Here is a 22,644-nt window from a genome sequence, read left to right as displayed (position 1 = left end):
ACTTTGGCTTCAGGCCAGATTCTTACCAGCCTAAGTCAGACGTAGCTGTGCTGCAGCAAATGCAAACATTTGTACTGGCAGTTCCTTGGGTGAAGATGAGGGCACGCACACACACAAACTAAATCACAGACAGGTTCCTGGTTGGGAAAAGGCTTGCTATCAGCTGGGGCAGCAGGATGACTAATGCCCCCGTAGTGCCAGGGCTGCTCGTCCCAGTCACATGGTTTATCTCAAGGCAGCTGTTATCAGCAAGGGAGGCATTTCTGTCACTGCGCCTATAGATGATATTTCTTCATGTCCTATAGGAATGTATATTTAGGGGACAGCCCTTTGACTAGAGGACACAAGCTGGGCAGGAGGAAAAGGGTTTCATTTCCAACTCTTCCAGCGGTTTGTTCAGCGCTGATGGCTGAATCACAGCTTTTCCCAGCATCTCAGCTGGAGATCATGGAGTGCTTTGCCATCTGACTGCATCTGCCCTATAAAAATGCTGGTGTATGCCATACGCGGTTTTGAAAGCATTTGCTAATTTTGGTTCAGCTTTAAGCAGAACTTCCTGTTCTAACACCTGCCATTGGGTTTGTATGTACATCTGAGCATGGCTCACTAACACAACAGCAATCCACGGATTTTGGTAATTCCAAATGGCAAATAGTAACGTATACAATTTCTCTGTGCAGTACACGGATATGAACTCCTCCAGAAACATCTTTATATTTGGATTCTCTGTATTTTCTGGCCTCACAGTTCCCAACTGGGCAAACAAAAATAGTGCGCTGCTAGAAACAGGTAAGAAGTGATAGCATGTTGTTATTTTAGAAACATTTTCTGTAGCATAGAACTGAAGCACAGACTGATCCAGATAATTTTTTAAAAGCATTTTTTCCATACAAATCTCTGAAAGCTGTGCTTTGACTGTTGACTGTTGCTTTCTGGGAGTGCTGTTCTTGTCCTCTGGTCTGACACACAGCTCTGCTGTGGAAGTACCAGTGACTGCACCTTGTCAGACTCCTGTTGGGCTAAGCACTGCTGATCCCTTCCTTGGGACATGTATCTGGGATGAGTACTTGGGTAGGAGAATACTCTAGGGCTGAATCCTGATCATGATCTCCACGAATGAGGCTTTCTTACATGCTCACACACACAATAAAACACAGGAGCAGGCTCCTCTTCTAAGTTCACTGTACTGAGATTTCTGGTCCTCCAACAGTTCCCCCTTCCTTGTGTCTCATGTGATTCACATCTTTGTCACAAAGGCTATAGTGTCATCTCTTAAGGTATATATGGCATGCTGGGTGGGCCATTGTAAAAGCTGGGCCTACAGATCTCATGCTCTGTAGACAGTCCGTCAGATGCTCCGTGTCACTGGGCTGTTTTTCTTGTGTGTATTAGCCCTCACAGAAAGACATCACACACATTCATTTAGTTGTGGTGAAATCTCATGCTAAATTTCCCAATATTTCTTTGGGAACTGCAGCTCATTTTCTTGTAGGGAGCTGCTTGGCATTATATCATGGAGATTCAGAACCTTTTTGGAGTAGAAGAAGGATTTGGGGGGGGGGATAGTGCTGTGATCTGCAACTTGTTTCTGAGTCATCTGCTGCTCACTTGCAGCTGGGTCGGTGAATAATTATGCAGAATAAAATGATAGGTTTGAAACTGGCAGTGAGGTCAACCTCTCTCCCATTGCCAAATCTCAGGCTGTGCTTTGGGATTTGCAAGTCTTGCCTAAACAAGCATGCAGCTTACAGCCTCTTGGCACCGGCTGTGCTGCTGGTTGAATATGTGTCTCTTTGCACCACTATCCAAAGCTTTGTTTTTCTGCTAGGTATCATCCAGCTGGACCAGGTGATCCAGGTGCTCCTTACCACTGGCATGTTTGTGGGTGGACTGCTGGGGTTTATCCTGGATAACACCATTCCAGGTAGGATTTGCTGAAATGAGCTAAGCTACTTGTTCAAGCCTGCCCTAGGATTTGTTTCCTAGCATTTTTTGTCTTCATTACCACTGCTCTATGGGTAAGAGTTGTGATAGCAACCATGAAACACCACAACACTGAACTCTTCCTGGAGATGGGTGAGGAACAGGAGAGACAGGGAGCCCATCAATGCCATGGTCTCTGGTTGCAAAAGGGCAGCCTGTAAGAAAAGGACTTGTTTTTCAAGATCAATACAGTTTAAGGAAAAGTTTATTTAGGAAAAATGTCTTTTATGGAAAATGTTAGCCTAGAGTCATGTTGAAAGGAGAGAGGAAGGCAACTGCAGGGACACTGGAAGAAATATTTCTTCCCTAGTTCTAGACAACGTGCTAACATGTGCCTGCTTATGAGAGCTGCTGAAATTAAGGCTGAATTTGTATCACAGCAGTGGAAAGCAGCAGGAAAGGCTGATGACCAAAGTTAGGATATAGGACCTGCAGCTGGCCCTCCCAGCCAGCAAAGACCCTATGATTTTCATCAAGCCTGGGGAGGAATGGTGTAAGAATAGGAGAGGAAAATCTCAGGTTTGATGCAAAAACAGAACAGGAAGGGCACTCGGTTAACCAGGCTCTTTTACTGACTCGGAATTACTGAAAAGCCAATATCCTTTTGGCTCATTAATTTTATTGTACCCTTGATCTTCAGCTCCTCCGGGCAGAATTTACAGAATTTACAGGTGTGTTCACTCCCTTTCCCAAGAGGGACTCAGTTGCTGCAACAATTACAGGCAGTTAGTAATTGCTAGCTAAACCTTATTCCCTCACCCCACAGTATCTGAGCAGTTAACACCCTGCCTTGCTTTTCTAGCACTTTTTGATGCCCCTTGAATGGTTCTTGCATCCCCCATAGTCTGTGAAAACCTAAAAAAGCAGTGGAGAAGACTGCTTACCTGGAAGCCATTGCAGGAAGACTGGTGTTTTCTAGCAGCTCATTAGCTGATTTTTGTGAAGACTTTTGGAGCAAGAAATGTTTAAGTGCAAGGGATTTGTATGTTCTAGTGGGTCTGCTGGGATTTGAGAGCCAGGTGTGGAGTGCACAAGGCAGTTGCATGTCCAGAACACCCATTTCAGTGGTCAAAACACAAGCACCTTACTTTTGCTTTCACAGGAACACAGGAGGAGCGGGGACTCCTGGCATGGAAGCATAGCCACAGGGGAGAAGCGGGCAACTCTCAGCTCATTTCCAAGATCTACGATCTTCCATTTGGCATAGGCACCAAATACTGTGCTGTCTCTTGGTTTCGGTATCTACCAGCTTGCCCCAAAAGACTACCTGGCAGCAAGAAAATGGATGAACTGAAGGCTGCTGGACAAGAAAGCAGTGATAAAGCAAGCTCAGAAAGAGACTCAGAGATAGGTGCTGATACAAGGATATAAGCACCTTGCCTGAAGGTGAACTCGTCTCTCAAGCTGAGGTCTGAAAAGCGTGTCTGCTGCTCCCATCATTTGAACATGAGCTGGCATCTCTTAGAGGCTGAAGCAAGAGAATGACAGTGTCCTTCTCTTCCTAGCTCTGCCCCCAGTACCACTGGTGACCTTGAGGGAATCATTTTTCTCCACCCTACTCCTGCCTGCCCAACTCTAGGAAGAACATAATTCTGCTTTGGGAAAGCCCAAGAAATGCCTGGGAAGGCTGCTCACTTTCCTTCCTTGCACTGATCCTCGGGGACCCTGAGGAACAGCTGTTAAGCTGGAGCAAAGCTCTTCCTTTCCCCCATCCTGGCTGCTCACCAGGCCACAGGAGAAGGCATCCCTGATGTGGGCCCTCTGCCACTCTCAGGCATCCTTTGGGCTGAGGCTTACCACCCCCACCTTAAAAATCTTTAATGGCAATGCTCACCTCTCAGACTTAAACCTCTTTCTGGCCAAAGGGAAGAAACAGGCACCTCTAGGCCATGATTCACCTCATTGCTGTGATACTTTAAAGTCAGTCAAATGAACGTTGCTAGAAGAGAGGCATCTAAGTTTAATAGGATGAATGTCTTCTGACAGTGCCTCTCTGTCCCTAGCCAGCAGAGGGAATCTGCAGACCTTACTTAGGTTGTTGATCCGTCAGCAATAACCAGTATAACTGGAAGGAATCCCACCTGGGGTGCTGGGAGCAGGCTCAGGGGAGCAGCTTCCCCGGGGCACCAAAGTGCACAGAGATGAAGGAATCTCCATCAGAGATGAAGGAGAAAACTCTTCTGCTTGTAATCTGAGATACTTCTGCTACTGCTATGGTCCATGTCTCCCCACCATGCCTGTTTGGTTTGGTGACTGTGTGGTGACAACCACGTCTCTGGAAAACAGCCTGCAGATTCTTGCTGCTTCCCGCTGTCAGCAGAACCAGCCTTAGCCTGTTAATATGTGACTGCACATGCTGGTGGCATGTAATAGCATTGCTGTAACATAAGCTTGTGTTTCCTGCATTGAGATTTATACTTAGATATTTTTTGGGGAAAATAAATAAAATATACAACGCAATGATATTTCTCAGGGTGATTGCCATAGCGAGTGGCAGGTAGTATACAAAGAACCACAGAGTGACTTGGGCTGGAAGGGGCCTCTGGAGGACATCTGGACCAACCCCTCCTCCTTAGCCCAGGTGGCAGAGGGCTGTGTCCAGTCAGGCTATGGATGGATGGAGAGCCACAGCCTCGCTGGGCAGCTTCTTCCAGTGCTTGACAACCCTCATAGTGAAAAACATTTTCCCTCATGTCTAGCTGGAATTTCCAGTGCTTCAACTTGTGTCTGTTGCCTCTTCGCACTGATTCCCCTCTCAGAAAACTCTGACCCCATCTTCTCTGTACCCTCCACCGCGATATGATGTCCCCTAAAAGTCTTTATTTCTCACGCCTATTACCATCTGGTTCTTTAATCCCATCCTGCAGCTTTAGTGATATGTTCTTTTATTGGTAAGGGGCAATGTTTTGCTCAGGGATGTGGTGGAGTCAACATCCCTGGGGGTATTTAAGAGCTGTGTGGATGTGGTGCTTAGGGACACGTTTTAGAGGTGGACTTTACTAGGTGATGGCTGGACTTTATGATCTTAAGGGTCTTTTCCAACCTAAATGATTCTCTGATTCTATATTGGTGTCTTTGCTTTGGGAGTGAATGAAGTCTGAATAGATCAATCTATTGCGTACGTTGGGGTCTGAAAGGAGGAAACAATATGGTATAGACAGGTTGATGTTACTGGCAGGTTGGAGCGCCTCCATTCAGGATTGTGGTTGTATGTCTTCGGGAGAAAAAATGATTAGCACATTTAACTACATCTGATTCCTGCCCAGCTCAGATTTTACAGAGGTGATTAGTCCTACGCATCTCAGCTCTGGTATCATCTTTGTCCTCCACAATTCTGCCCACTCCTCTAAGCTGACAGCCTATACTTCCAGGGGACCTAGCACATAAACCCACAGTCTTACACATCAGAACTCTTGAACTTGTGCTGTAGCACACGTGTGGAAGTGAGCTGTTAGGCTTTTGGCTTCTCCTTGTAAGGTATGTTAGAATCCTGGCAAATGCCAGAGGTTTGTATTTGCTTTATACTTAAGAGATATTTATTTATATATTTATTTAACACAGGTTTCCTATAAAAATGACTCATAGAATCACAGAATGATTTAGGTTGGAAGGGGCCTTAAAGCCCATCCAGTTCCAACCCCCCTGCCATGGGCAGGGACACCTCCCACCAGAGCAGGCTGCCCAAAGCCCCATCCAGGCTGGCCTCGAGCACCTCCAGGGATGGGGCATCCACAGCTTCTCTGGGCAGCCTGTGCCAGGGCCTCACCGCCCTCACAGTGAAGAATTTCTTCCTAACCTCTAATCTAAATCTGCCCACTTCTACTGGCTTTTACCCTCTTTTAATGGCTTTAAACAAGCCATTACCCCTTGTCCTGTCACTGTACTCCCTGACACAGAGCCCCTCCCCAGCTTTCCCGTAGGCCCCTTTAGGCACTGGAAGGCTGCCATAAGGTCTCTCTGGGGCCTTCTCTTCTCCAGGCTGAACAACTCCAGCTCCCTCAGCCTGTCTTTGTAGAAGAGGTGCCCTTTGATCATCTTTGTGGCCCTCCTCTGGACTTGCTCTAACACTTCTGTGTCCTTCCTGTACTGGGGGCCCCAGAGCTGAACACAGGGTTCCAGGTGGGGTCTCCAGAGGGGGAGAACCACTTCCCTCAACCCCCTGACCCTGCTGCATTTGATGCAGCTCAGGATGCAGCTGGCTTTTTGGGCACAGTGTTGGCTCATGTTGAGCTTCTCATCAACCAACACCCCCAAGTCCTTCTCCTCAGGGCTGCTCTCAATCCATTCTCCACCCATCCTATATTTGTCCTTGGGATTGCCCCAGCCCAGGTGCAGGACCTTGCACTTGGCCTTGTTGAACCTCATGAGGCTCGCACAGGCACACCTCTCAGGCCTGCCCGGGTCCCTCAGGATGGCATCCCTTCCCTACAGTCTTCGACTGGCTTTTTTTTGTAAGGCTTCTTCCTTACAGCACGCCCCAAAGCCCAGGAGGCGCAGAGCGGTGCAGGGGAAGCACATCGGTCCGGAGCAGCCGTGTCTGGAGCTGCTGAGGCTTGAGGCAGTTTTCAGAAGCAGGTTATGTCCCTATTTCAAGCTCAGGCTAATAATTGCCCTTTAAAATCCCCCCACTGGTGTGTTTGTTGTATGTTTTGGTTTTGTTTTTGCCTCAGGGAGACATTTCTGAATTACAAAATGAAGCAGACAGAGGTTAGGCTGCAGGGCCACCACTCCTCCCCAGCTGCATGTGGCCACTTGAGGTTTGGCAACAGCTTTGGCTCTGCACTGCAGTGACACAGCTTCTGTTTATTTGCTCCTTAATGAAAATAAATGAAGATCAGAGGATCCTCAAGTGTAGAGCTGAACACCTGAAGGCTGTTCTGGATTGTCTGGGGAACAGCGAGCTACCTGCCACCTGTATTACCCTTTGCTCCTGATTAGTCCCACGTGCAGCAAGACAAGCTTGGTTCAGGCAGGTGTGGGGTCACCCAGCTTGTCACCCTGCTTGCAGCTTTGCAGAGGTGCGCACAGCTAATTGCCAAGCCCAGGCAGCCACTCCTGCTGTTCTGGCTGAAGAGAGCTGGTGATGAGCGCTGGCTTGTACCTAATTGCACTGGCTCTAGAACAGCTAATTAGAGGCTCATTTTCACAGCTAACAAGACGTGAGCCAGGCAGTAGGTCTGCCCTACGTTATAGCCACTAGTGTATTCCTACACTGCAATATGTAGGAGCTGCCGCGCTGTAGCAGAGCTGTAACATACCTGGTTCCACTCTGTGCAGCTTGGTCTGCCCAAACCTCTGCAATGGCCTCACTCCTATGGCTGCTTTTATGTCTGCCATTCCTTCGTTCCTGCTGCCCTCCTGCCTCAAACTCCTCCCCTCCTTCCCCAGTAGCCTGCTAGCTTTTTCCAGATTTTTCATAAAGTTTCAAGACCAACCAGTGAGCACTGAACGAAGTGGTGCCAGTGCACAGGTAGCAATAACGTGCTAACATGGTCGTGCCACAGGATGAACTGTAGTAAGGTGCTCATCATACTCTCCTTCACCTCATAAACACCTCCCACACGGCTTGCTACCATTTGGAGTAGTTATTTCCTAGTTTCACACTACCTGAACACACCTGTTGTTCCACATTCATGTTCAGCCCATATTAACCTAAAATTCTCCTGGTGAAGCATCAGAAGCTCTCCCATGTGATGATCAAGGGAACGCATCTGCATAGTATATGGCGACAACTTAAAAACTGTTGCAAAAGTTTCCCCTGCAAAATCTGTATGTGTATTTCAACCAGCATGCATCCCAAAACTCAGACAGCACAGAGCAATATATGCTTGATATTTAGGAATGAGGAGGAGGAGGACGGAGAGTCAGCACTGCCTAAGGCACCAAGGCAGTGACAACCTGTACACATGAAGCACACCAGACAGGTGACGGAAAGACAAGGTCATGCTCTGGAGAGCTCAGAGCTCTTAAACCCAAGCAGGATCTGCAAGGCAGGACCTCCCCTCACAGAACAGCCTGGCAAGTGTCCATCTGTGAGTACTACCACAGCCTCAACCAGACTGACGAGACGTGCTCCAGAGGAGTTATCCCTCCTTGCACTTTGGCACCAATATCTCCACATGACTGGGTGAACACAGCTGTGTGCATCACAGCCTACGTAGGAGGCAGTGCTGGGACACAGCCCAGCCCTTTTGGATTCAGCCCCAAATCCTGGCTGCTCCATCTCACTCTCTGCAAAGAAATTCTTTTTTCATTGCCAGCCCAAGACGAAAAATAGTAAAGTAGTCACTAGCAGGATGCTGGGAGGCACTTCATGATTTTTGCAGGTTGCAGTCTGGGATATGTAGGATGCCAGTGACGTGCCCTCTCTGCATCTCTTCGACAGCCTATGCTAGGCAAGGTCACCAAACATCACATGCCTCAAGTATATTTGTGAAGTGAGGTTAAGCATTAAAAAGCCACAGACAAAAATATTCCTTAAGATTTTATAAACATTTTAAATCTGGAACTTTTAAAAGTATAAATTGCTCAACTGGTATGTCAAGAAGCATTGACGAGGGAAGGGAAGTTAACAATAACAAACCATTTCAACACGGTGTCTCCCCATTCTGCTTGGAAAGGTGCTCCACCGAAAGAGGTGCAGTCTCTTCACATGACTGGTGTATCCAGCAGTGCTTGGCAAAACTTTAGCCAACAGAGACACTATTTACAAATCTTCGTCATCGAAGGTCTCAGTGCACCTCAGCATCACAGTCTCATAATCAAACTGAAGATCTTCTTCCTGAAACGCCCCCCCAAAGCCAGGTAAGGTTAAAAAGCACAGGAGCTGATTGTGTTTCGAAGTGCTTAGTTGGTCAAGCGCTGGCAGGTGTCAGCTAATGTGCCTCCCTGAATCAGCAGCTTGTCAGTCAAGTGCCTGAGGTGCCTGACGAAGAATGTCTCAAATTCCCAACCAACTTCACTCTAAAAATGACTGGGCTTCACCCTGCCTCTATTTACATCATTTGGACTTACGTTACTGACTGTGGTAGCAAACATATCACGTAACAGGCTCTGAAGATACAAGAGCTTCCTCGAGCCCTTAACTTTTACTGACTTCAGGCTTTGCTGCTTTTAGCAATCGAAGGAAATGGTCTTCTTGACCAGCTTACAGAGCGTAAGTGGCTCTTGAGAAATCAAAGTCTATGAGATGAAAGCATTTGTGTCTGCAATCAATCCAGTCCACCTTCTGCATTGATGCAAGACTTGTCAGGGAAAGGCTGCTTTTAAAAATAGGTGATATTTATAAAACGTATAGCTTAAGGAGCACTAAATTGCTCTTGCTTGCAAAATGACTCATCTAAAATCTGTAATTTTAAAAGAAAGCGTGCATCTGAAGATGCAAAGGTACTCAATACAATTTAGAAAAAAAGCAGACTTCCACTTAGATACTTTAAAAACTTTGAACCTCAATCCAAATAAACTTTTAGTGCCTTTACTGCTTAGCATCTCTTGTTATGTTGTCTCATGACAACAGCTCTGGACAGCTGACAAGATTGTTTAACTATTCCCACGCTCAGCAATATTTCTGTACCATGTAGCTTCCATGCTCCTGTTGTCATTTTTGGGCCAATGTCCTTTTAAGAGCACTCCCTTTCTTTGTCCAGACGATTTCCTCCCTCCTCCTGTGTGATTCTTTCTCAAGCATTTTACATCACTGGGGTGCGTGACCTTGGCAGCCCTGAGCACCAGGGCCGCAGCTCAAGAGGAGCTGTGACTACAAACCAGCAGATGCGCACAACCCAACAATACTTTGTACCTGGATAGTTAACTGCAAATGGCATAACACAGAACTGGCATGTACTGAGCAGCAATAAAATGCGTCACCTCACCAGCTCTGCAGATGGGAGGGAAGGAGACCACAGGCTGCCTTTCACACTTAGTCATGTTGGTTACCTTGCCTTAGCACTTTACCTGCTGCCCACCTCTGTATCATCTACCATGTGTGTGCACAGTGCATCAGGACTTCACTTACCTCGGGATAACCCATGACACCAGCACTGCCCAGACTCCTGGGCTGGTGTACCGGCACCACGTTGGAGAAGTGGAACAGTCTGCAGGGACTCAGTGACACCCACAAGGTAAGCAAGTTACTTGTCTTGTAACCCAGACAAGTCCAGGAGTCTCCAGAGCCCTGAGTAAACCAATTTCTGGGCTAAGCTGTGTAGCCTACACTGAGCTCTCTGCTGCTGCCAGAGTTAGTGTTTCAAGCTAGCTGAAATGTTCCCTAGGCCCACTCAGCAGTCACTTCCCTAACTGCCTCCAACTATTTGCTAAGAGACAGAGCAGAATTTCTGCTCACAAAACAAAAAACTCTTGTCAGTTGTATTTTTTTTCCCCTCTTGGCAGGGCTCTCTAGATGTGCTGTACTGCAGTTATCTAAACCAAAACAGATTGCAACCTTCATATTATCAGTACTCTCTAGCCTGGGTGATCTAGCCTGGGTGATTTCTGCTCAGACTCCCTTTTTATTGTCTCATCACAGACAACCCAAAGGTACTGGAAAAAAAAAGTGCACAGTCTTTTACTTCCTTTTGGATGTGCAGTTCTCAGTCAACTGCCAGTCTGCTGTATTTCACTACCACTCATGCCACAGTCTGGGAGCTGTGAGATGGGCTTGGGCTCCCGTATAACAATACAGCACCAAGCAGGAGGACAAAAGCAGCATCAAGGCATGACAACCACAACTCAAAAATACTCTATCTTGCCTACAGTTGATCTTCCTTTTCTAAGCATCTTCAGTTCATGGTCATTTACATAAACACAGGAAGAGCCTTGTTTTCATGCAGAACACAGTAATTCACAGACCAAAGGGCTGTGTAGATCAGCGCCTTGTCTCTGACAATGGCCAGGAGTGGATGTTTAGACAAGAAGTGCAAGAATATAGCATACAACACGCTCTGTTCCATAATACGTGCTGCTGCATTCTGGCACACCATGCTGTGAGGAGGTTCTGAGCTGGCAATTGTATCTAGACTTTCAGGTATACTGTCAATGGCCTGATTGGACTATGTTGTTTTCATTTCATTGGGTGCTTTCTACTTCTGGTCTTACAGCAATGAACAATCATTCTGTGTACCAAACCCATTTAGGATCAAAATTCTCTCATGCTACCCCTCCGTCTGTTTTGCTGAAGAGCCCTACTCTAGTAGCTCCTGTTTAATAGCTTTTGCTGCGTCTGCTGCCATACTCTGAACCCCCTCTAGTGCTAATATCTCCATGAGATAGTGGGAACCAAACTATGTGAGAGTTTTATGTGAGTGTTTTAGGAAGTGGTGTAATACTAGTTTCTGTTTTGTGTGTTTTTTGTTTTTTTTTTGGGGGGGGGGTGGGGGCTGGGTCTCAATTACCCTTCATCACAAACATTGTTTTCTTTAAAGGAACGTCTGCTCATGTAACAGAGAGCAGGTGGAAGCTGGATGATAGCAAAAAAAAAAAGAACAGTGGCCATTGTAGAGGCACAACCAACTCTGAGCCCAAACAAGCATGTTCTTGCTGAGGGATCTCTCTCTTTTGGTCCTCTACCCATGTGTGAGATCTCAGATACCTCCTTGGCAGGAGGACAAGAACAGGAGGAAGAACACTGCAAATACAAAGGCTTCTGGCTCAGTGAACCTGCAACAGCAGGCTGAGGGTAAGGCACAGCACAGCAGCTGCTCTCTTTTAAGAGCTGTTCTCTTTTAAGAGCATAATTACCCTGCTCTTAAGGCCTGCCAGACAGGGGCTGAGGGTAGGGAACCTGGCATCAAGACAAAGCACAAGCTGGTCCCTATTGAGCTCAGAATCAAGAGGCTTTTAGTTATGGAGAGAGCAGGCACAGCTTTACCTGCTTACATGAGATCACTCAAGCTTTTCAACCTGCAACTTCAATTAATAAAACAATAATAATAAAAAAAATCATGTCATTTGGATTTTTAGTAAGATTCTAAGTAATAATGACACCTCAAACCTTGTGTCTTACAGAGGCAATCCTAGTGACCTTTGGAATGACACATCTGAAGTGATAAACCCCAAGCTCTTGTTTTAGAAATTCTGGACAATATGATCTGAAGCATGGAAAACAGAAATTCCTTCCTGACAGTGACAGAAATAGACTGCTCCTTCTGTAAGGAACCCTGTGGCAAAGCTTACCTGGCAAAACTGTGCATTAGCAAAGAAAAGGCTTTTTAGGAAGTCAGTGATCTGCAGATAGAGTCTGTGGTCATCCTCTGGATTTTCAGAAGTGTAGCTTGCAAATGCTGAACTGAAAATGGAACCCAAAGTTATGTTTAAGGTCTCGTTCCCTCTTTTCTCCTCCTATTTATTTTCCCTCCTCCATATTTTACTTATAAATTAAAGAAGACAAGTTGTTTTCAAGACAAACCTGATAATAAAGACAATGGGTATAAAAGATAGGGAGGAGTGGAGGTGTATGTAGGGAGGAGATATTGTCTAACAAATGAGAGGAAGATATTAAGAACAGAACTGCAGTACAAGAAGCCACTGTCACAACAAAGAGATCCACTGATACATTACAGCTGTGGTAACTGTTTTAGGGAAGAGTATACATCCCTTGTAACAGAGAGCAACAATGGCTATTTAGTAGAGTATTTTGTAGGCTTGTTCAGAGGAGCAATACTGTCTTCTTTTGTAAAGTCTTTGAGAGAACACAATAAAAACGTGGTCATGAAATGACACAATAGCTGTCACTGGCAAGTTTGGTAATGGGCAACATTGGTAACAAGCTCAGATAATCACTCTGCACTTCACCTCCATATTCTCCCTGGGATCTTACAAGGTTCTGCCACCACACCTCTGTCCGGAATTAAAAGGCATAGGGTGATACGAAAAAGAAGGGAACAGGATAAATGTTGTCTACTGAAATACTAATCTAGTTTGGGGCTAAAACAAGACTGCAAAGATGATGGTAATACATTGCAGTATTAACGAATACTTGTTTCAAAAGCAAACAGCAATTGTGACCTAATCAATGTCATTTAGTGGATACATGCTTTGTTAAAGCCGTATGATGTATTCAGGAGTATTCTGATCAACAGTCTGAACAACGTTATTTCCATTCATGCTGTTCTGGAAGTGCAAAAAGGAATTGGGGAGAAATAGTGAAGATGCATGCTAAAGATGTGTGCATTTCTAAGTATGGAAAAAGAAGTAAAAACTGGGTCAAAAAAGGGATTAAACACTACTTGGAAAGAGAAAAAAAATACTGAGACTAAGCAGCAAGAATACATAAGAGAGGAGTCAATGTGATTTTCCTCTTGCGGAAAGAAACCCTTTTCTTCCTTTGGTCTAATGGGAAAATCAAAGGCAATGCTAGTTTTGTATCTGACATGTTCTTTCCTAGGTAACTGTGATCTGACCTGCAGAGGAAAAACCTATTATTATTTAATAGGTCTTGTGTTTCTTTGATGTTACTGCTCAGGTCAACTGCACTTTAGCTTGATCACCTCCTTCTGATGAAATTAGAGTACTTGAAAAAGGTTAAGAGACATTATTAAAAAATATATTATTTTTGTCTCATTAAGTGAGAGTACAGTTCATGATTAGCTGACTTATCCAGTGAATGCCTTATGGTCCTCATAGACCTGGTAAGTGAGAGAGAAAAGGAAAACATTAAAAATCTTGTAATTTGAAAGATGTAAAGCTATGCAGAGTGGAGGAAAAAAAAATAGAAGGGTTTATCCATTTATCCAGAAGGAAGACTCCTGGATTTACCAGAAAGAGTCACTAACAGTGCCCTGGTTACCCCAAAGTGACTGGGCACTCTCAGTAAGCGAGTCTTCCTGGTTTTGCTATAATGATTATTAATCATTTCACTCATACACCTTAAGAGACAGTACTATTGTGAGCACAATTGTCGTATGCTACTATTTTAACCATCTACTAAAAGTTAGGCATAAAAAAGAGAGTTAGACTATTGACTTATTCCATGCAAACTTGCTGTGGAGTATTGACTGTCGGCTATTAAGTTATTCCGTCTCATAAAAGGGGTGGGTTTGTAATTTACCTCTGGCTAGACGTTCCCTGAGTCTCATTTGTGTCAAGGAAACCAGCAGCAACATCAAACGCATCTTCAAACATTACCTGTCAGAGAAAACACTTTGAATGTCAATATATCCAGCCACTAAACAGTTTTACCTAGGGCATAATTTTTAATAATTAAGTCTTTAAAAGCATGATATTCCTTCTTTCCATTTAACGGGTATGTTTACTGCTACAGTAAACCTACAGGGTTTTGCGGAGACAGGAATAAGGAGGTGTAGCTATATTTCATGACTAGGAACACAAGGTTAGTCCGTTCCCTTAGGCCTGTGCTTCAACCTCCAAGAATTAGACCTGCATTACATCTCCCAAAACATCAGTAAAAGCATGAATTTTAACAGTGCTTTTCAGACTTGACTGTGGGCTGTTGCATTGTTTACGGCTGGGGATCTCAGCTGTATCAGCCATTCTCCACAAATCCAATTCCAGTGTACGGTCTGGCTTACAAAGGAGTTTGGATTCTCCATGTGACAGACCAATAAGCTCATTAGTTCACTTTGCCATAATGTAGATCACACACTTTCTGTGCCAGAAAGTACTGTACGTGCAACATCCCCATGACATTTGTTAAGTAGGTCAGCAAAATGAATTGCCTAAGCGTCCTGTGACTCAAAAAGAGCTCGTCAATGCAATGCACATATCTGCTAAAGGTGAACCTCTGTCCTTCCCTTGCAACAAGTAAAATTACACACATCTTTGAGCAGCTAGTTGCTTAAGTAATCAGAGCTCCAGAACAGTTTAGGAAGAGTTGGCTGCTATTTGGTTTTTTTTTTTTTTAAACACATGCCCTGGCCTACATAGTCGCTGAATTCTTGGCTCTGCAGAAATGCATGGAATGGGCAGTCACTAGTCCTGTATCATTGAAACTGGCCTACAAATACTTTCTCTTGGCTACCAAGTGCTTTGATTACCAGGGAAAAAAAAAAAAAAAAAGCAGGCAGGAACACTACAATTCTTGGGAAGCCAGGCATTTCTTCTGGATTTAGCTCACGTGTCCTCCTTGGAGGACTTGCAAAGAACAGCAACTGTATAATCCTTCCTTCTCCTGACTCCTGGGCAAGTTAGAGCAAACTTTAAACTGTTGCCTAGCACAGAAACTCCACAGGTAAGTGAAGACCAGCAGGATTACTGCCACAGCACTCCTAGAGCTTGCTTTATATCTTACTAAGAGAGAATTTGATGCAGACGTTTACTCAGACTGTTTATTGTCTCCACATATGCATTCAAGTGGTCTTGGGAAAGCTTAATTACAACTACTGTATGGCTCCAATTAAAAGCTGCAGTGCCAATTAGCAACTTGGCTTGGGTTTCAGAAGCAGAGGATGTGTGTTACTGAGCACTTACTTCCTCCGGTGTAGAGACCGAGGAACCACTGGCTTCCTCACTGTTACCTTGACTGTCCCTCACGTCACCATCAGTGCACGCAGGTTCTTGGCAAGCAGCCTTCGGATCCAGGAGGAAATCTCTCTGGCTACAGTACTGCAAGATGCTGTCTCTCCTTTCTTCAGAAAGTTCTTGCCAGAGGTGTGAAATAGCCATGGAGACCACAGGAAGAGGTGCCTCCTTAGTGCAAACAACTCCATGCTCTATCAGCAGGTCTACTGTGTGCTTATAAACATACAGGTACCTGTAAGGAAAGGAAAAGGAGCATCTCAAGACCAAGCTATCACGCAGCCATCTGCTGCTAATCAGTGTGGAGGGACAAGACGTCCAGTGACAGCAGAACACCAAAGGCTTGACTCAGTCGCAACCTTGGCCATAGTCAATGCTGAGCTGTTGCAACGTATGTGGTGGAAATGACCTTCGCCCTTGCACAAGATGCAGTTCCTCATGTCAAGTTTTAGAAGATCTAAAAGCAAAACAAACCGTTGTGAAACAGCGGACCACAGACGACAACAGATAAACCATGCTGACAAACCGAGCCCTTCTGAGCACTCCTGCCTGAGCCAGCTGGTCTCAGAGCAGAGGTGGTGATCTCCCTTCAGCTCAGGATGCCAGTTAAGGAATCTTCCCAGGGACTGAGTGACTGCTTGGTATTTGGGAGGTAAGCCAAGGATTTAATTAACATTACCTCAGATTAGCAATTAAACTTTGACTTTGCAGATAAGTAACTACTGTGCAACGTTTGTTGTTAAACAATTGAATTGACACCTCAATAGACCTGTCTAATAAAGTTGCTGTGCTGAACCTACCTGACTGTTGTAGCTGTTACCCAGAAAGATCCTGTCATGCGATCACAACCATCAGGAGAGCAGGGAGTAGCTGTGATTCGAGACTACTTCACTGACTTCTCCCTCTAAGACTTCATACAATTATTGAACATTGCCCAACACTGCCAGCAGATTTTAGCAACGCTGTTCTGCCAAGATTTCATCTGCAAAAGGCAGGCTCCAGCCAGAGCCTCAGCAGGATTGCCTCAGAACAGAAGCTCCGGGCTGCTACGGGCTGTACTTGTTGCAGAGGCAAACCTCATTCTGGCATTTCATAAATCTTGCATACTTGCTTTTTTATCCTGAGGCTCTTGCACTGCAAGTCACTTTTTATACTTTTACTGGCATTGCAGTACTCATAAACTCTTGGCTGAGGTCATACCCTGATGCATTAGGTACTGCACATGCAGACAGAAAGAGACTACCCTGGGCCTGGAAGGTCTGACTCTGGGCATGGGAGCTCAGTTTCCTCCACTTTACATCTGACACTGACTTCTGTGATGTCTATCATAAAATTGCCAATTGAACATTAATGTTGTAATTTCAACCTGGTGACCAAACCACAGGAAGAGCCTGCTTCTTCTGTTGGCACCGTGTGGCACACTGAACCAGGGGTAATGACGCCTACTTTAGAAAGCAGCACTGAAGGTTAGTTTATGTTGATTAGATTATTAGAGCCTCTTGGACGAAACTAACAAGTTCATAGGAGCAAAAAGCAAGAGCTCTATAAACAGCAGTCATTGTTACTAAGTTTTACTGGGCTCAGGATGATTCCCTGGAAGATGTCCCAGTCAGGCACATTTCCTGACTAACTCAACTACTGAACAAGAAATAAACTCCAAAGAGCTGTCTCTTGGTTGTTGTAAATATTTGTTTTAGTAAACCAATATTGAAAATATAAAATAATCCCACACACAAACATGTTTAACCTCTAATTTCCATGCTGTGAAGTATTTTCCAACATTTTTATGGCAAATACCATAAGGGGGATAAGTGTTCTCACATCAGCTGCTGCCCTCACCAAGAATTCTGAGCAGTTTCTCAAACAGCTCCAAACGAAGGCTCTGGAGTTTCTCAAACAAAGCACGAATCACTATTAGACTGCTTGCTAAAGAAAATAACCTTGGACTAACCATGACTCAACAACTTCCTTCCCAGCTGGAAGGACACAACCACACTTTGCACAGGACGGAGCAGTGCCTAGTCCTAGCAGCTGTAGCTGCAGGACGTGGCTAGAAGGAAAAACTCTGTAGAAGCTCAATGTCTTTCAGATGCTGCCCAAATAACGCGACCAGACTATCACCAAGAAGCTGTTTTGTTTGCTGAAGTCTCCCTACTATTTTATGCATGTTGTCATTGATCATTTTGTGAGAAGAATTAGCCTAGAACCAAGTGCAGCCTGCAATAAAGCAGCAGGGTAAGTGCCCAGAGCCCACAGAGCCCTACAAAGGCCCTGGTCTACACTGTCAGTGAAGAAGGGGAAAGACAAGTGTTTATGGCTCCGTTATGCAGCCTTTGATGAAGTAGGGCTTCCTTCCCCCCAAAAAGCTTGATTCAGCACATTTCAAGGTCTTGCAAATGATACCTTACCAGAGCCATCTCTGGCTCTCGCAGGAGCAAAAGCAGGCACAGTAGCGGTAGGCTGGTGCCATCTGCTGGCAGAGCTGCAGTCTCGTTTTGATGAATAATCCAAAGAGAAATTTATAAAAACACACCAGTTCAATGAAAAAAACAAAAGAAACCACGTAAATTTATCGTGGTGAAGCTCTAGAAGAGCACTGACACACTTGAACGTTTTTTTCCCCTCTTTCTTAAGAATGGGTGGAAAAAATCCACTTGGATTTTCCAAGGCTGGGAGAGCAGGGGGCTGACAGGATGCTTGGAGTCCATTCACATGGCAGCCATGGGCAAGGGAACTTGGAGGTGCTCAAGCTTCATTGCCAACAGGGCCAAAGTTGCTGGCACAAGGCTTCTGCAAGGCAGATGCAGGCTCCAGGGGGGTTTCATGTACAGCAGCGACTGGATGCAGTGTTAATGCAAATGAAAAAAAATGAAGGCGAGCTGGGGTGCACCTACCGTTCAAATTCCACCAGCTCTGGGGATGAAGTGCTTGGGTACTGGCTAAATACTGGCTTCCCATCCTCTTCCATTGTTTGTTTTTCACATTCTTGTATCAGATACAAGATGGTGGAATCACTCTCACTCACAGCTCCTGAGGGTGACGCAGTGCTGAAAAGAACACACAGGAAAAAAAGCCAAATAAACAACTTCTTAACTGGATTAATAACATCCTTGTCATGGTCACTCCAGAGTCCAGGACCATTCTTCCTAAGCTGGTTTTCCCTCCTCCTTTTGCTTTGCAAGCAAACTAGGCCTGTGGTGGAGACAAGCTGTGCAGGAGGTTAAAGGAATACAAGCACTGATTGGAAATGAGACCAACAAGATGCACAGAGTGCTCATGCAGTGCGTGGGACTAGAGGGGTTCACGTGAAATCTCTTCATCTTTTCCTCATGATGAAAGGCCTCTGCTTGGAAATTCAGTAACAATGACAAAAAGGCTCAGAGATGCTGGAATGGAAGCAAATGCAAAGTATTATCCTATTTCCTTGATTAGTATAAGCCCTTACCTGTGATTGTTGAAGTACCTCTTGACATATTCCTCCTTGACTTCCTCCAGGCTGGACGGGTTCCCCTCCTCCAGACTGAAGGACTCTGTTGTCAGCAGAAAAGTAACTGTCATATCAGTGGAGCATTTGGCTTCCCTCTCATCCTCAATCCCAATCAAGCAGAATAATTCTAACAACTGGTCCTTCACGAGCCAGAGCTCTTCATTAGACAAAAGTGATGTGAAATGACACCCCTCTGACTCTCTACAATGAAACTGGCATTACTGGGAGTTTCTGAGCATTGAGGAACTCAGAATCTAATGCTGTCTTCGTAACATTGACAGAACTGATGGTGAAAGCAACTAGCAAATCAGAAGTCCAGGCAAGTACCAGTCAATTCAGTATTTCACGATTGCCATGTAATGAGCAAATTGCACATAAAAACTCCTGACAACCAACTCTGTGATTCAGCAACAGTATGAATTGTACCTGTATGTAAGTAAATCAAAGGGGAAGTTTACCTCAGAACTCTCTTCAACCAGCCCCACTGCTTGTGATGCCTTCAGATTCGCTCTGTCAAACTACTCCTTCTCCCTGTGACTTTTACATGTTACCCCAGGACGTGGGTTCAGAGGAGTTTGATTCTTTAAGCACCGTGACTTTTAATTGATGAAAATTACTGGAGGTGCAAGTTGCATGAATAGCAACGTGTTTCTTCTATCTGACCATATTTTGGAGACTTGAAAGGATGTAAAAACGTGTCCAAAGCCTCTACCAAATCGGCACCCAGTCCTACTTGCTGCCACTGGAGGCAGTGGCCAGCACCAGTAAGCAGTTGGCAACACTGGCAGGGCGCGAAGCCCAGCAGTGGGAGCTGCCTCCCTCCACTGCCACCAGCACGTGCCAGAGCTGCACGATGTCAGCAGCAGTGGAGAAGTGCGTGAAGACAACCTGCCCAGCTGAAAGGGAAAGCAAAACCCACATCATCTCTTACCTGTTTCTACTGGAGTAAACGTGTAACTAAAGGCTTCCACTTCCTACACTTTTGTGAGCAAATTCTCAACAGATTCTTCTCTGCTCCTCCTGTAACTCAAACCAGATGCTGCTTTTTGAAGCTTAAGCTCTGGCTGTGCTTGGTTTGCAGTGCTGGGTGCTTGTGGCAGCTGTGACTCCCGCTGTGCTGTGGCTGGGAGCGCACACGCTCCTGCAGCCCCCGGAGCCCACAGAGGCAGCCTGGGGACCCACGCCAGCCCCAGGCTGGCTGGGCAGGAGGCAGTGGGGTGAACGGACAGCACCCTGCCCCAGCTGCCTGCTGCTGTGGGACAGCAGACATCACTTGTTTCCTTCCTCTGCGTGGCCCAGGAATGACTGGGGACCTCTGAGGTACAGTGCTCAGTGGGTTGATAGACACTGTGCTGTCCCTTACTTACTGCTACAAATAGTCACACTGAAGTCTGATCCTCAACAGGAGCAGCCACGCACCCGCCTCTATTTAACAAAGAAATAAAAACCACATCCAGGCAAATGCTTGCAGTACCTTTCATCTTCAGCAAAGAACCCAAGGTTTGCTCCAGCTCCTGGATGTATTTCTTAGCCTTACACAAAACCTGATACTAAACAAACAAAACAAAACAAGACAAAACAAAAAAAAAAGATCAGAACTGACTGCTCTCTGCTCTGACTGGATTCATGTTTTAACATGCCTTGGTGTTTTTTTTTCCCCCACTTTTTCTTCATTATCTCGACGTCTCTGAGGAAACAACTGTGTTGTTTCACCAGCTTCCCATACCCTAATGAGAAGGGGAAAGAACCAAGAGCAGTGCAAAATTAAATATAAAATATAAATATTCTATAATATAGATACGTTATATAATGCATTAACATAATCCTGAGTCACATAGACATTTGCTACTTCAGTCTGATCTCTCACCAGCAGCTGTTCTTGTTTGGACCATTCCCTTCTTGAAGCTTGTCCAGAAATACCACGCCTGCAGCATGTCTTGTTGGATGTCTGCTGACTTAAGGCATGAGACTTTACCATTCACTTCTGATGAGAGTTTCACTAGAAGCCCTTCCCATGTTCTACTCTCAGCTACGCTGCCGTGAACTGGAGTAACTTCAACGCTGCAAATCATTCCTTCATTATTTATAGCAGGCATAGTGAAGAATGTATGTCGATGCCTTTAAACATACCTACCCATCTCAAAAACATTTCAAGATTTACATGCTCAGAGAGAACATCCAGTCACCATGGACAAGAGGTCTATCTCGCAGAGCTTTCAAACCAGATATTCCAGCCAGGCATTAAACACTAAATTAGGATTAAGCTTCTGTATTTAAGCCCTTGAAGATACTGATCTTCCTTGGATCCCAGAAGTCATGCGATGGGCACGATACTATGAAACAGCAGTGCCAAGAACCGGTATGTGAAGATACTACGGTCAGATCAGACAAAACAAGTACCTGTTTAGTCTTGGTTTCCGGCGTTATGGTGACTTCAACCTAACTTGCACTTTCTTCAGAACATGGCAAACTGAACTCTTACCTCAAACTTCACGAGGGGTAAGGGGCCTGGTTGGCACAGGCCCCACAGAGCAGCATTTAGCATGCTCAGAACCTAAAGGCACTTTACAAGCATGATTACCATCTTAAACCATCATTTTACAAACTGGAAAACTGGAAGTAACCAATCTAAACAGGTTGGTGGCAGAGCTGTGAAGAAAAGGAATCCTGATGATTCTTCCTCTGCTTTGGGCACAGTATTATTCACCTTTTCAGTAGCACTTTTGGTTAATCTCTTCTTTATAAATCTTTTTTTTGATTAAGTAGTTTCTTAGTTTAGAAGAGGCCAGTTAACAGGTTTCTTTTTCTGCCTTATTTTTTCAGTGCCTTAAAGACAAAATGCACTTCAAAAGATGAGTTACTTTCTTCCCCGTAACAACTTCTGTCCCTAAATTCACTACTTCCAATTCCATACCGAAATGCTGTGAAATTAAGATAGTTTAATCATGGGACCCCTTGACCTGTCTCCAGAACACGACCAGGAGGAAGCTGCAAAAAAAACCACGTAAGAAGAGTGCAGACGAGCCACGCGATAAGCCCGTGACCCAGACCGCAGAGCCAGTAATTTGCTCAGGACAAGCTGCCAGCCGCAAAGAAAAAAGGATCCAGGAAAGCTGCCCGGAGTGAAATTACGCGTGTGCTGGCATCCCTGAAGGCACAGCAGCCACCCCAATGGATTTAGCTCATGTAAACACGTGCGTACGGCAGCAACGGGCGAGAATCGCGCTCAGTGCTCCGCACCTTTGAGGCCGAGCTTTTTGCCCAGGCCGGCCCAGCCTCCTGCAGGACGCCGAAGAGCCCGGCCAGCGCTGCCTGGTGGCGCGCCTGCAGCAAGCGTCTCCTCCCCGCGCGGGGCTGCGGCTCCCGCGGCTGCGGGTGCCCGGGGCGCAGCCTGACACACAGCCGGGGGCTGCCGCCCGCTGCCTCCATCGGCGGCCGCCGGGCACCACGGGCACCACGGGCACGCCGAGCGCAGCGCCCTGCCCGCGGGGTCGGCGCCCGCCCGCCACCGTCGCGCCTCTGCCCGGCCGCCCCCAGCAACACGTGGCGCACGTGGCGGGCGGCCAATGGGAGCGCGGCTGGAGCCCCGCGGCGGCCAATGGGAGCGAGGGGAAAAACGCGGGCTGCGGCCGCCGGCTGGAGAAGGCTGAAAGCACGGGTGGGTTTGCGCTCATGGCCGCGCGGTGAGGACTACAAGTCCCGGC

General features: G+C 45.9%; 2 protein-coding genes across 5 annotated transcripts in view; one reads left to right on the top strand and one right to left on the bottom strand.

Moving 5' to 3' along the window:
- Positions 1-8,233, top strand: part of LOC310892937 (solute carrier family 23 member 1-like) — a 31,863-nt gene extending 23,630 nt beyond the window's left edge. For both annotated transcript variants that reach the window (XM_083821223.1, XM_083821222.1), the window contains 3 exons: positions 681-789; positions 1,829-1,924; positions 3,086-8,233. In XM_083821223.1, coding sequence (XP_083677349.1) covers positions 681-789; positions 1,829-1,924; positions 3,086-3,354 — 474 coding nt within the window. In that variant the 3' untranslated portion in view covers positions 3,355-8,233. The remainder of the gene's footprint in view (positions 1-680; positions 790-1,828; positions 1,925-3,085) is intronic.
- A 248-nt stretch (positions 8,234-8,481) lies between these two features.
- On the bottom strand, positions 8,482-22,623 carry STRA8 (stimulated by retinoic acid 8). Of its 3 annotated transcripts, none has more exons than XM_083821228.1 (8): positions 22,181-22,623; positions 20,415-20,490; positions 18,899-18,983; positions 18,348-18,500; positions 15,406-15,688; positions 14,027-14,103; positions 12,154-12,265; positions 8,482-8,764 (listed from the first exon to the last, which is right to left on the bottom strand). In XM_083821228.1, the coding sequence occupies exons 1-8, from the start codon at positions 22,367-22,369 to the stop codon at positions 8,690-8,692; spliced, it is 1,050 nt and encodes a 349-aa protein (XP_083677354.1). In that variant the 5' UTR covers positions 22,370-22,623; the 3' UTR covers positions 8,482-8,689. The 3 variants fall into 3 exon arrangements, with proteins under 3 accessions (XP_083677354.1, XP_083677352.1, XP_083677353.1); XM_083821226.1 differs by lacking the exon at positions 22,181-22,623 and adding an exon at positions 20,808-22,133 and having other exon boundaries at positions 8,484-8,764; XM_083821227.1 differs by lacking the exons at positions 8,482-8,764; positions 12,154-12,265 and adding an exon at positions 12,305-13,604 and having other exon boundaries at positions 22,181-22,417.
- Positions 22,624-22,644: the final 21 nt, after the last annotated feature.

Source organism: Anser anser (assembly GCF_964211835.1).
Source record: "Anser anser genome assembly, chromosome: 1".
In the NCBI taxonomy this organism is placed as follows: domain Eukaryota; kingdom Metazoa; phylum Chordata; class Aves; order Anseriformes; family Anatidae; genus Anser; species Anser anser.
Note: the sequence above shows the minus strand (reverse complement) of the source record. Positions and strands in the feature narration are given on the sequence as shown.

Coding starts and splice junctions, on each gene's coding strand:
- STRA8 (XM_083821228.1), bottom strand. CDS start 22,369: ATGGAGGCAGCGGGCGGCAGCCCCCGGCTGTGTGTCAGGCTGCGCCCC. Junction 18,984..20,414: donor TTCTTTGCTGAAGATGAAAG/GTACTGCAAGCA, acceptor TGCTGACAACAG/AGTCCTTCAGTCTGGAGGAG. Junction 14,104..15,405: donor CGGTCTCTACACCGGAGGAA/GTAAGTGCTCAG, acceptor TTTCTCTGACAG/GTAATGTTTGAAGATGCGTT.